General features: G+C 42.3%; 1 protein-coding gene across 7 annotated transcripts in view; it reads left to right on the forward strand.

The window, feature by feature from the left end:
• Positions 1 to 13,761, forward strand: part of LOC143326805 (uncharacterized) — a 57,529-nt gene extending 43,768 nt beyond the window's left edge. For 5 of the 7 annotated variants that reach the window (XM_076740739.1, XM_076740742.1, XM_076740741.1 and 2 more), the window contains 6 exons: positions 10,403 to 10,492; positions 11,184 to 11,214; positions 11,968 to 12,172; positions 12,297 to 12,415; positions 12,607 to 12,757; positions 12,919 to 13,761. In XM_076740739.1, the coding sequence (XP_076596854.1) occupies positions 10,403 to 10,492; positions 11,184 to 11,214; positions 11,968 to 12,172; positions 12,297 to 12,415; positions 12,607 to 12,757; positions 12,919 to 13,226 (904 nt within the window). In that variant the 3' untranslated portion in view covers positions 13,227 to 13,761. Of the gene's footprint in view, positions 1 to 10,402; positions 10,994 to 11,183; positions 11,215 to 11,967; positions 12,173 to 12,296; positions 12,416 to 12,606; positions 12,758 to 12,918 lie in introns of those variants that run through there. The other 2 variants (XM_076740744.1, XM_076740745.1) reach the window with 2 other exon arrangements.
• The last annotated feature ends 258 nt before the right edge of the window (positions 13,762 to 14,019 follow it).

Below are 14,019 nucleotides of genomic sequence, written 5' to 3' on the forward strand. Positions count from 1 at the left end.
AAGAGACAACTTATTTCTCCCATCAGCGAGCATTTAGTCTATAGCAAGTGTGGAGAGACTCAGAATCGAAGTAAGCAAGCACAAGCTGCACAGTGAAGCTTTCTCTCTTTTCACCTTATTAATCATTAAGATCATTTTGACATAGTATCAGCCAAGATTATTATGCTGTGAAATGTTCATTGGCACACATCAAACAATACATCTGCCCATTAAGCTAAACAATTCCACTTGATATTAAGATGGTAGATTTCTTTAAACCCCCAAACACTTTCCCTTACGTGAAGGTGTCTCTGTCATACAAAGACAAAGCTGTCTTGTGTTTTGATCTCCACTCTGCTTGTTTTCTCTGCAGTGTCAGTGTGATATACGAGGGTTAATATGGTGAAATAGGCTGACTAAAGCAGACAGGTCTGCACCTGCACACTGCCAAAGAGAGAGACGCTGCACTCTGTTTGATGCTATTCTGAGCGACGCCAGTGGCGCTGCAATCAGAGGGTGTGTGTTTTCCAGTGAGTTTATAGGTGCGTGTGTTTGTCTGTGTGACTGTTACACCTGTAAATACCACCTATAAAAAGTTGATTGACCTAGAAATAAAGTCATGATCGCTGTGGGAAAGACTACTTTGTGCATGCATGTGTGTGACTGATGAATGTTTGTGCCGTCGTACCCAGCTCTGCGTGATACTATCAGCCGTGTCAGTGTGGAGGGAGACTGATGTGGAATGTTAACAGTGACTGAAAGTATTGGACTGTTTCCATAGAGTCCCATCCATGCAGAACCGAGATAGGACTCACAGGAGACTCAATGCAGTGAGAGGTGAAGAGAGGAGCCTTATTATTGCAGGTTTCACACAAGCCTCAGTGAATTCCAGTCATCTGAAAAGTATATAGCAGCAGTTGAAAGATTACAGGTATAAACACAAAAATAGGCACCTGGAAAGTGTGAAACTTATCATCACTGAGAGCACGATTACAATAATCTTATTAAATCGTACAATTATATCGTCTGAGCTCCTCTCTGTGGGCTCCGGAGTTGGCGTTTGAATTAGCTGATGAAATGGCGCCATCTTCAGCTAAAAGACGTAACAGCATCACTGCAGCAGGTCAGGAACATGAACGACCAGCTGATGGCGACAACCCTCTAGTCTCACACTGCCTGCAGTTGTACAGCATGAGATTAGTGTTTGCAAATGTACTGTTGAATTCACAGGCAGCACAATCAGGTTAGACACTGACAGATACAGAAGCTCCTTGAACTTGAAGTTTTCTGCCATCTCAAATGTTTCGTACATACACACATCCCTACAAGACAAAGCTAAAACAGGCAGCAATGTATCAAGACATCATAAAATCATACAAAGCAGTAATATACAATGACAAGTTAACACATAAACTAGCTATAAAATCATCAGGGAAGAAATTCTATGTGGTCAGCTTGGGAACGTCTGAAGGCTCTAGACCTCGCAGTAGTCGAGCAGACACATGATGCAGTGAGTTGAAAAGCAGAAGAGTCTGAGAGCATGTATGCAGCTATATATATATGTAGATGAAGGAGCTCAAAAAAATATAAAGGGACTAAGTTATGAAGGGCCTTAAAGGTGAGAAGCTGAATCGATTTGATATTTAACAGAGAGCCAGTGAAGTTGTTGATTAACAGGAGGGACATGATCTGTGGAGGGAGTCCTGTTAATGATACAGGCAGCTTGGATTCTGGACCAGCTGGCATTTAGAATAGAATTGCAATAGTCTATTAATATTGCATAGATGAACGGATGCAGACCGAGTAACATTGTTGATGTGCGCTTTGAGAGACAATGTGCTGTCCAGGAGGACACCCAGACGCTTAACCAGAGAAAAAAATCAGGTTCAGCCAAAGTTAGTTAGTCCCTACAAAGAGAATCTCAGAGATCTTCATAAGCGTGTCCATTAGAGCGGCATCAGAGGAAAACACAGTGATCGTCAGTGTGAGTGCAACAGCTCAAAGGAGACCTGCCTCTTTACATGTGTCAAGATGCTGTAAGAAGGTGGAGAAGCCAGGTACCATATATAAGGCAGATACTGGTCACTCTGTGTGGGGGAAAAAAAAGAATATCTGTCTGTATTGCTGTCAGATTATTTAAACTCTTAAACATTAATAGCGCTACTTGCCTCTGAAATAAATCCAATTTATAACCGCAGACAAAACAAACCTTGCTGATGTTTACCACCATGATGAGCTTGACAGTAGAGGCTGTAGAGGCTGGCTCGCCTTTGTATCCTCCTCTTGGATCAACAGCCTATTGCAACGTGTCCGAGTCCACGCCTTCCTCACAAAGAGCGTGTTTGTGGTTCATGCATCCCTCTGGTCACAATCCTCATTGTCGTTGGCTTGAATCTCTTTCTGCTGATGAGGTGTTTTAATGTGCTGCGTGATCAGGGTCTTTCCTTCGGAAGCATCGTAGACAGAAGTTGATATACTCTATTGTGCCAGTGGGGAGCCCCTTCTGAGTTCCAGTCTATCAGATTGCAGCAGATGTTGTGAAATTGTGGCAGTCCAACCTCAAGTGTACTTTATATACATGTCCTTTAAAAGGTTTTTTTTTTAGCTGAGGAGTTTTTCATTTGAATCAATAATCTTAAAATTAATAATTCTAAATCCCAATTATGCGATTCAGTGTTGTAAAACAGTGAAACGTGATCAAGTCCGAGTGGGGTTGATACTTTTTTAAGCACTATTGTTCCAGCTTTGACGTGATGGTTGTGTTATTGCACTGCACAAAGTCTCACGCCACAGGAACTCATCACCCTCCACAGCACAAACTGCTCCGTCATCCATTCTGCTGACCACACTCTGGCCTTTGAAGATTTTAGCAAAGCAGAAGTGATAAATATCCAATAGTCACTCAGACAATGACGTGGTTTTCTGTGGAAAGAGGAAGCCTTTCCTCTGCCATAATATCGCAAGCTCTTTCAGTCTAGGCTAACCACAAAGTGCAGCGCATGCACGTTAATTTACCCCACTTGACTCCACTGGACAACTCTAAAGGTGCAAAAATCACAGCCCAAAAAGAAAAAGACAAAGAAAAACCCAGACTGGATGTAGTTTCCATAGCTTCATCTTTAATCAGATAAAATCATGAGTGCTCTGTTGTGATATGTCCCTTTTGGAATTTCTCCTTCCCTTTCTGATGACTTTTTCCCAAGATTGACTTTGCGTTCAATGTTTTGTTTCTCTTGAGAACATCGTAAAGTAGAGATGTGGACTTGTGTCAGCCTGAAGGTGTATGTTTGACTTAAGATCTGCAAATCAACTTGACTTGAGAGACTTGATATCCTCACTATGCCCAAAGTGGAAGAATCTCACAGTCTGTGCCATGATGAAACATTCACAGGCGGTGTTATACTGTAATATCCTGAAGGCCTGATGGTCAGTGTAGCACCTGTTTTAATGTTCCTTAAAAGGTATGACTGTAACTTTAAGGTAAAAGGTCACTGGTAAAGGTGTTGATCATGGGATGATAGTTTGGATTGATGACCTTTGCATAAAACACTGGGGGTTTTTTTGTTTTGTTCTGTTAGATTCCTCTATGTGTTTGTTCTACTGGACTTTTTAAGCACATTAGCAGTGTGGCTTTAAGGATGACAGTGTCTGTCAGTCAGTTCACCATTTGGTTCCCTGAAATATCTCAACAACTAGTGGATGGATTGCCATAAACCAGTATATTCATGGTGCCCAGAGGATCTTCTGGATGAATTGTAATCACCTTAAAGTCAGGGGATCAACCCCTGACTTTTAATCTAGTGTCATCATCAGGCCAAATTTGTCCAATATTTTAGTTTATGACTAAATACTGAGAAACTAATCACATTCCCATCATGGTCTTCAGCTGCACATTGTGTTTAATGCTAATAAGAAAATGTTAGCATGCTAGCACACAAGATGGTGAGCATGGTAAACATCATACTGCTAAACATCAGCATCTTGGCATTGTCACTGTGAGCGTGTTAACATGCTGACAGCAGAATTTGCCTGAGCACAGCCTCACAGAGCTGCTAGCGTGGCTGCAGAGTCTTAGTCTTGTTTATTGTTACATTTAAAATCAATCAAATTCATGTGTAACCGCACATGTTTTTGGTTTTTGTTCCACGCCAGTTTCCCTGTCAAGGCTGCCCATGCATTCAACGGAAAAAATACACACTACAAACCGCGTTATTTCTCTGTTGGGAATTGACTTTGGACTTGAGTGGGTCAAGATGTACTACTTGGTAGCGTGGTACTGTGTGAGATGTTGTTTTCATGTGGCACTATCAATTACTGCAGCAAAGGGCAGAGGACAGTCAAACATTATGCTCTGTGATCTGTAACATGGTAAGAAGATCAAGCACCATCACCTTATGAGAGACTCATGCACTTTGTAAAGCAGGACAACAGACAGATGTTACGTGTGAGTTTGTTGCTAATGAGGCAACAAGTTCAGATGTGGGAGTTTGATAAAAAAAGACAGCTATTGTTTTCATCCACTCCCCCTTCATGGCAACAGCTGTGGAGTGGAGGTGCGGGCCTCCAGCAGGGGAATACACTATGATCTGGTCAAGCTGTGACAAATACAGACAAATATGCATGGCTTCGCTGAGTGTGGTGTGTGTGGGCTTTCCTTGGTGCAACAGGGACTGGTTTTAAAATAGCTCATCAGTGACCCTCAGGCCCTTTATTGTGTTCTTTGGAAGAGGCATGGAAAATCTCACGGAGAAGTTTTATTTTGTCCTCTGAGCTCAGATAAAATTTCACTCTCTCGCTCTGGCTCTCTTTGTCTGTCGCTTATCTCGCTGTGAAAACAGATGATTTATGTACAGCGTTCGCACTCGAGTTTATGTGTTGTTCCGATAAGGCTAGTGGGTTTGTGTGCATGTCTGTGTCTGTGTGGTTTATGAGCGTTTATTGAGACCACAGATTGCAGGACTGCCTACTGCAGGACACAAACAATCTCGCGTGGGAATGCAAAGTCCCACCAGTTCCCAATCCCATTCCTTATCTCCAGCATTCCCATATGAGTGATGTATATTATCCTCCTGGACCACTTGACTGCTGCACTGCTAGTAACCATAACAAATGACATATATTTATGTGCACACTTCAAGAATATTCAGTTAATAAAATAGCTGTAATAATAAAGCTGCAGAGAGTAATGCACATTTAACAAATAATGATAATTCATAATAAATATAAAACTAAAGTAATGGAATAAAAAATGAGGAACAGCTTGGCACCAAAAATATAAGACAGAGACGGTAAAAAAAAAAAACAGAAAAAAGAATGAGACAGAAGTGTGTGAGAGTGATAAAGAGGTGGTAATGTTGGGGGGCCAACCTCAGGTTTTGCATACTTGTCAGTCTCTCTAATATGCAGCACATATGCCAACACCACGGCATGTCCAACTGCCTCCTCACCTGCCACATTGTTCACCCGGCTCACCTGTCCTCCGCTGGGGCCCTGCCCATGGGTGTGAACATCAAACAGAATTTTAAAAAGCTGTTACTCCTCACAAATTATTAAAATCATCGGCAGGTCTCACCATCAAGCCCACACAAACACACACATTAATTGGAGTAAAACACTTTGCATGAATCCGTGTCCCCAGATTTAGTGTGATGAAGTCAGATATGTGTGCAGTGTTCGCCGCTGAATATTTAACATGTTTCTTTCCACTGCATGTGATACATGTTGGTGATTGCTCATGGGGCTGATTATGGCTTTATCACTTGACAAACACGCACACACGCACACCCCAACACACACCTTTTTGTCTAGGCGTCAGGGGAATTCCCAGTAACCTGCATGTGTACAGGTGATTTGCGTATGTTCACTAATCTAGAGGGTTTGGCTATAACTGTAAACCCACTACACCTGGACACACTCACATGGACACACAAACGCACACACACACACACACACTTGTCCCCTCACTCATCAGTAACTGATGACCATGTTGATAAGCCCAGTACAAACCTTTCTTAAGCGCTGCACGGCCTGACGTGCTAATGGTCACCTTTGTTTGTGTGTGTGCGTGCGCCCGTTCGCAAGTCAGTTTTCCAAATCACCTGCCATTCTGTGACCGTTAAACATCACAGGGGACTCAGACGTAATGCAGACAGACAGATGATCAAATCGCTCTCTCTCTCTCTGGCGCGCGCACACACACACACACACACACACACACTGTTACACATGCTCAGCAACATAAGAATTACGCAAATGTAATTAAAATTGACAGTAATTGCAACAAAATGACTGCAGTCCTTTCGGCAAGGCCTGTAGACAGTAAAATATTGTAAATCATTTCTGTCAAGACAGTAATATAGTGAAATATTGTGATGTAGCTTTCACTCCAGTGATAGTAGCGGTGCCTCATGCGTGAAAGAAAGAGTGACCTTTGACATTTGTTTGGTCCAAATGGCTGCACATTCCTCGAAATCAGCCTCAGATTCAAAATCTCTCCCTCTGTAAATCCCTTCAGTGTCCCGAGTTTATTTTTAGATGTAAACTCTTATTTTTATCTCAAACTCCCTCTTTCATTCTTAAAAAAGAGGAATGACAACATTTTTTTAGACAGTTCCAAAAACACCAATCAGATAAGTTTAATACCTGCATGTCCGGGTAAAGCTGTTCTCAGGTTTCACCTGCCTCACTCTGTGTCTTTCCCACTGCGAGGGTCCAATGTCTCTCTGGTCTTATCACCCTGTCTGACTCCTCCAGGTGCAGGCTGAGTTATAGGAATCCTAACGGTCACCCATTTCACTGAACACTGAGGGTTTTTCCGAACACGTTTATCAAGTCTTTTTATGAAGCTCTTGAAAAGTGTCTGACACCTAATAACTTCTACTGCTGCTTTTTCAACTGTTTCCACTACTAGCACCACTACTCCTACAAATACTACAAGTGCTACTGTAAATACTATAATTACTACTACTGCACTACTACTCACGCTGCCACTACTACTGCTGGGATGAATTTTGGGATGCTCAGACAGTTGCCTAATGGTAAAGTCTGCCTCTGATTTCCATTACAGTCGCTCCTGCCCCTGTTTTTATTACCTGTATACGTTGTTATTGATCGAGATGGGCTTTCCTCCCAGACTTTTGACCTGACCATAGTTTGACACATGCACTTTATTTGCTTTCTTGCTGGATGAGAACATCAATATCACTCTCATCTCTGTATGATCAATGTGAAGCTAGCCCGAGCACACACTTAGCCTAGCTTAGCACTGAAACTGGAGTCTTACCATTGCAGTGTGGTCGCCAAGCAATCAGCAGAGACTCCAGAAAGTTATTGAACCCAGCCAAGAAATAGTTTGGCACATAACCTCCCATAAAGCTGCAATATGTCATTGTTACACTCTGATATTTGTAGAGATTAGGCAAACGAGATATGACATATTAGCTAATGAGCTTTAGAAGTGCCGGTAGGCACAATTTTGTTACCTTCAGACAAAGCTAGCTGCTTCCCCCAATTTCCAGTGTTTGTGCTAAGATAAGCTAACTGGCTGCTGGCTATAGCCTTATATTCGACAGAAAGAAATGAGAATGGTGTTCATCTTCTCGTCTAACTCTCAGCAAGAGAGCAAATTAAGCATGTTTTCCAAAAAGTCTAACTTTTCCTTTAAAGGTCCAGTGTGCAGGATGTAGTGGCATCCAGCGGTGAGGTTACAGAGTGGGACCAACTGAAATCCCCTCGCCCCACCCTCCCCTATGGTGGCTGCTAAAAATGGGAAAAACGTGAAGGGCCCGTTCAGAGCCAGTTTTTGGTTTGTCCGTTCTGGGCTACTGGAGAAACATATTAGTGCTGACCCAGTGAAAATGCTAAGTGATGTAAAAGATGCTACAAATTACTTCAGTTTACAGACGTGTCAAGGAAATTACACTTGTAACATGTTTGACATGATGATTTCATGCGGAAACAATCTGCAGAGGCTGCTGTGTTTGTGTCACTGAGGATTATCATGCGTACATATTGTGGGGATGGTGATTGATGGTTATATCTAACTTGTTGGGAATTATATTTACAACTTTTGCAGTGTAAGCAAACGTTAGATGCACTAAATGATAATAAATTGGTACTTATGGATGTGCTTTCATCTGTTTTAAAAATACAGTTAGCATCCTGAGGGTTAAAGAGGGTGTATGACATCATGCGCATCAAGTACGGGAAACTCTCCTGATATTTCACGGAAGCTACTTTTCCACCTTGCAGAACAGGTTCCCCCGACTGCATCTGACTTGGCTTTATAAACGCTCAGCGCGCTGTAAGATAAAAACAAACAAGTTGTGTGAAACGATCAATTCATGATGAGATTTATCAGACGAATCTGAATCAAAATGTTTGTGTGCGGGAGGTTCTGATTGTTTGTGCCTGCACATGAGCAAACATGCACAGGGTAAACAAAACTGTGCATACAAGAAGAGTATTAACATTTCACAGTGCATGGCAGTTCATGTAAGTGTATGAGTGTGTGTGTGAGAGAGAGAGAGAGAGACAGAGAGAGAGAGAGAGAGAGAGAGAGAGAGAGAGAGAGAGAGAGAGATGTTCATAATGACCACAATATTCCAGGTGGTCAGCCTGTCACTGGGGGAAATCACTGGCACTATTTGCTCAGCTGCTGCGCTGTTTCAGTCAACTTTCTGAGGGTTTAACACAGTAGCATGTTTGATTGGACACATGCACAAGTACATGTTTGCACATTTTTCTGAATACCATCCACAACCAGAGAGAAAGAAATCAGCAGTATTTAAGTGGCACGAAAACCATATGAGCCATGTTTTCCTCAAGCCTGGAAAGCAACGAGTAATTGCTGACATCCGGACCTCCCATGACCCTGAATTGTTCCTGTGATACGTGGTAATTTTTCAGTCTTATGAATCTCTGCATTAAAGCATTACAAGTCGTAAAGTTAGCGATGCCATTCCTGTAAGCACAGTTTGAATTTTTATCATGTTGAGACGAGGAATAAAACACATTGTGTAAATACCCACCTCCTACTACATGTACATCATATATCATCAGTCCAAGGAGGTCGCAGGCTATCCTGGCATTGCATTTAGATTTATTACAACGCCGCTTATCAGGCCATAAATACCTGTGTAAGAGGCATTTGTAACAATATTCACTGCTGTTTTGTTTATTTCTTGAGGTTAAATCTGTCACTATGTACATGATTCATCCCAGCATGAATTGCAGAGAAACAGCTGAAAAAGGTCAAAAACACAAAAAGGACAGTAAGCAAACAAAAAAAGTACCAGTGGACAGGAAACTGTCAGTTCCAACCATCGCTTTTCGTAATACGCTCTCTGATCAGGAGAGAACAGTTGATATAGGAGTTGCAGTTGGATGCGGTGTAGATTTTGCTACTGGCAAAAACTTTGACTCCATTTCAGTCCAACCCCGTGTTTATACAGCAGGTTCTTTGACATCAGGTGGGCAACTTCTTCTTCCACTTCACTACCAGAGCCTGTCTGTTCCAGAGCTAGACGGGTTTGGGGAAATCCCTCAGCTACACACACCCTGTGAAAAAGACATGTTGCACTACCAGTAGTGTCCTGGAATCTACGTCTGAAATAATAAAACACGCAACAGCAGCAAAAAGGAACATGCTCGCTCGCAGCTCACAATGTAGCTCATCTCAGAAGTGAACTATGAATGACATCATGTGTTCCTAATGTGGGTTGTGATGCAACACCTGTTGCTGGTTGTTCGCTTCCCCACAATGGTTTATGGAGACAAATGTCATTTTAACGTAGCAGCCTTTGAAACTGAACTAAAAACTTTCAAAATTAAAAACAGAATTAAGCCTGGGAGATTTTTTTAATGGGGGGAGAGAGTTACTGTGTGTGACTTTTACTCACTAACTAGTCAGTTAGTTGAGCCATTGTCTAAATCAATATTTCAGAAGTGTTGTGGATTATCTGTGAGTCAGATGGGTTTATAGCCGTGGCGTGTCAAGCCAAGTTGATGATGAATGAGCTTGTCATTATAGCCAGGGGGGTGAAAAAAAAAAAAAGAAAAAACATCACCACTAACTGATGCAGGAGATTTAACGGTATTTTAACCCCCCTTATTCAGCAATTACAAGCAGTATATAAATGTGTCATTAATGCTTTGTAGCTGTAAGCAGGTGTCATCAACTTCAACTCCTCCTGCGAAGCATTTTTAACTGGATGTTAGTATATTAACAGATGATGAATGAACAATATACTCTCACAAAGCTATAATTATATAAGGTATGTTGTAATGGGAGGAGTTGTAATTATTGAAAATACTGTAGATTATTATAACAAACGCCAGCTTCAACTTTTCCTTCCATCTGCTTGTTAATTATAGTGTAATGCTAATGTAAGCTATTTATGACGTGCTTTTATCATGCTTACAGATGGTTAATTGTTATCTCCACGTGCCCCATGTGTGGAGAAAGGTTCATGAGCTGCAGCACATTTGATGAGCACAGAGGCCGAAACAAAGGGTGGGTATGGGTAAATAAGTGGCACATTACAATGGATTGTGAGATGCATGCAAATATGTGAGCAAGTGGAGTATGTATGGGAATTGTTCCAGATCGCTCTCTTATCACTGCATTATTATTTTGTGTAAAAGTGTGCCATGTTTGATTCCGCCTGGATGTAAAGCCACATCATTATCTTCCATGGCACCTCTGCTTCGGCAAATCAAAATGATAAGAAACCACAGACGTTCTGATTCCACGGAATAAAACTCCACGAGCTAGAAACAGAAAGCTGCGATATTAAATAGACAAACAATGTGACAAGAAAGACAAGCTTTATTTTGTAAACCACTCCCACTCCAAAGGGGCTTGGCCAAAAGTGTGCAAAGACTTATAAGAGAGGGGATGTTCAGGTGGAGCATCATTCAGGTGAACGTTCACATGCTCATGTCTCCACCCTCTCGTGCCTGAGGATACTTCTTCACTGAAGCAGAAACAGGAGTACACCTCTGACTTAACAAGGTACAGATGTCCTCTTCCTTGTGTTCATTCATCCAGGTTCTGACTGTTTGTCATTTGCTGTCATATGACTGTGTATCAGTCTCTTTATGAGTTAGAGAAGTGTGTGTGACAGCTGCTTTCACTTCTCTGTTCATGATGTGAGTTTGGAGCTTTGGTTCTGGTGTCTCACAAATGTGTTTTCTCTTTCCAGATTGTCCTTAATGTTGGCAGAAATGGAGACTGTGAGTTGGATATTATTTTCTTATAATTAGCTGTTTGTTTTTGCAAGTCAGCCGATGAATGGCAGAGAAAAGTGTTTACATTTATCCAACTCTGTATGTGCTCTGAAATATCATCTTGTTACCTGTAACTGTGTCGGCTGAGGGCAAAAGGTTATTTGTAAGAATAGCAGCTACAGTAAGCCGCACGTCACTGTTACCTGACTGTTAGCCGTTGCTGGTGAAGGCACAAACACTTGCATAAATTTGCCAGTCAAACTAAAACACACACGCTCACACATGACCTTTCAAGACACAAACACAACAGCACACAGCTCCGATCAGGCTGAATATCAAACAGTTCACCGCTGCATGCGGACGTCATCAGTTTGTGTCATTTTGGAAATCTACGCCAAACCATAAATGGAAAAAATTAATCATTTTCCAAGAATGATCACTGCTGTTTAATATTATGTCGAAAATGAATGATTCATAGATGGATCACAGCTCTTTTAAAATTGATGAATGAGAGTATCCCAGAGCGAAATTAGTCACTGTATGATGCACCACGGCACAATAGTGTGCATCAGAACATCGTTGGGTTCTCCTGAAAAAGAACAGCAGGTGTGCAGTCTGATGATAACAACACCTGAGGCTACAGCTGACACGAGACAAACGCTACCCATCGCACAACTTGTTTTCTGTTTGTCAGCAACACACAAAAACACAGAGTGTGTATGACGTCTGAAAGCCGCTGTCCTGCCCTGTGTCTGTCAGATGGCGTATGTGACCGAGATCAGGCTGAGTGGAGATCGGGGGGCCTGGAGCGGAGCGGCTCCCCCCTCCTGCCCCGAGGTGGATCTGGAGGTCATCGAGGAGTACCTGCAGGAGCACTCGCTGGAGGTCCAGCCTGCACACACACATTCATCTGCCATCGGGCAACAAACGCACACACACTCCCACCAGGGCACCAGAATCATAGGTTAGTGTGAATGTGACAGTAATGGTGATGATGATGATGATAAAAAATGATAATGTAATGATGCAGGAGCTTGTATATTTCTATTTCTTTTATCTGACTGTGTCTTCTGCCTGCTTCTCCATAGAGAATAGCTGGTCAGGTCAGCATCCGTATGAGTGGCAGTGTCGCTCTCACACTCCAAACGAGGAATACAAAGATCAAGCCCTGCATCCAGCCTGGCCGAGTCCCCATGACAACCAATGGGTGAGTTCAAGGATGTCAGTCTCTTCGTAAATTAAAGCTGAATTACTTTGTTCATGTCTGAATACGACAACACGTCACTGCGTGACTCATTTCAGCATCCTGAGGCTGAATTTTGACTTCTGATTGATTCTATTCATGATTTTTGAGAAATTTGTGAATTATTCATATGTTTTTATATCTGTCTGCTTCAGGACCACATTGCATATTCCTACGAGGCGCCTGCGTACACTGACTCAGACTCCCAGTCCAGTAGCTCCCAGTACCAGGAATACCGAGATTCCCCCTCACCATCATCTGACAGAGGGGGCAGGAAAGACTCCCTGCCTCTCGCCCCACTTTCAGGTTTCACTTTGAGCACCAAGACTCTCAACAATACAAAGCTTCGACATATCTAAAAACCAAACTTCTATGTATTTAGTGAAAAAACCTGCATGTTCACACGGACACATGTGTGCGTCATAGGCGTCTCATATTTGTATTTACATCCCCTTCCTCCTTTGCAGGAAAGAGGAAGGAGCGGCTGTTCCAGTTCCTCTTTGAGATGCTCCAGACGCCATCGATGCGGAGCTGCATCTGGTGGGTCCAGTCTTCCGCTGGCACGTTCCAGTTCTCGTCCCAGAACAAGGAGCGCCTGGCGCAGCTGTGGGGCCGGCGAAAGGGTAATCGCAAGACCATGACGTACCAGAAGATGGCGCGGGCGCTGAGGAATTACTCCCGCACTGGGGAGATTCAGAAGGTGAAGAGGAAGCTCACCTACCGCTTCGATGAGAAGACGCTGAGAGGCCTACAAGGACACTGTAGCACTGCGTGAGGAGCATGATGTAGAGTGTATATAAGCAGAGAAATAGAATAAGCACAATGGATATTGAAAGAAAAGCATTGTCCCATCAATGTTCCTTTCTGCTGATTCTATTTCTGTGGTCTGTAGAAACAAATAAATACTGAGTATTTGAGAAGCCAGAAGATGAAACACTGTAGGTCAGAGTGCTCTGCAGATACAGGAGCATTCTGGAGATGGCATCAGGGACGACCAGGAAATGTGGATGGTGATGCAAGGAAGCAAACTCACTGGATAGGCAATGTGTGAAAAGTCAGCTGGCATAAAAAATTCTGTAAATCTAAAAGGTTATCACATAATATCTACTTTATAAGTAGAGCTTAAGTCATTCTTAAGATAAAAGTTGTGGTTTTCTGTTTTTTTGTGATATTCAGCAAAGATGCAACATCATTTTATAAACTTCTTAACAAAACTAGATTGTGTAAACATGATCTGTGTGTGATCTGCCTTAACATATCTTTTTTTAAGATGAATAAATAAATCTGAAAATATTTTCAGAACACCTGATACATCTGGTGAGTCTGTTTATCAGTGTGAACAAAGACATACTGTGTGCTGCGCATCAGCCAGGCAAACACAGATGCGCTTATAAACCGAAGCAAACACACACAAACACGCACACGCCCGTAGACAGAATTGTATGCAAAGTTAGCATGCACTAAAAAACCACCATTAAAAACAGATATGTTAATCAGTAACATACAAAGTCCCCTGATACACAGAGGAGTCGAACACACACGCACACACCAAACACGTCAGGGGTGCT

Source organism: Chaetodon auriga, chromosome 10, assembly GCF_051107435.1.
Source record: "Chaetodon auriga isolate fChaAug3 chromosome 10, fChaAug3.hap1, whole genome shotgun sequence".
NCBI lineage: Eukaryota > Metazoa > Chordata > Actinopteri > Chaetodontiformes > Chaetodontidae > Chaetodon > Chaetodon auriga.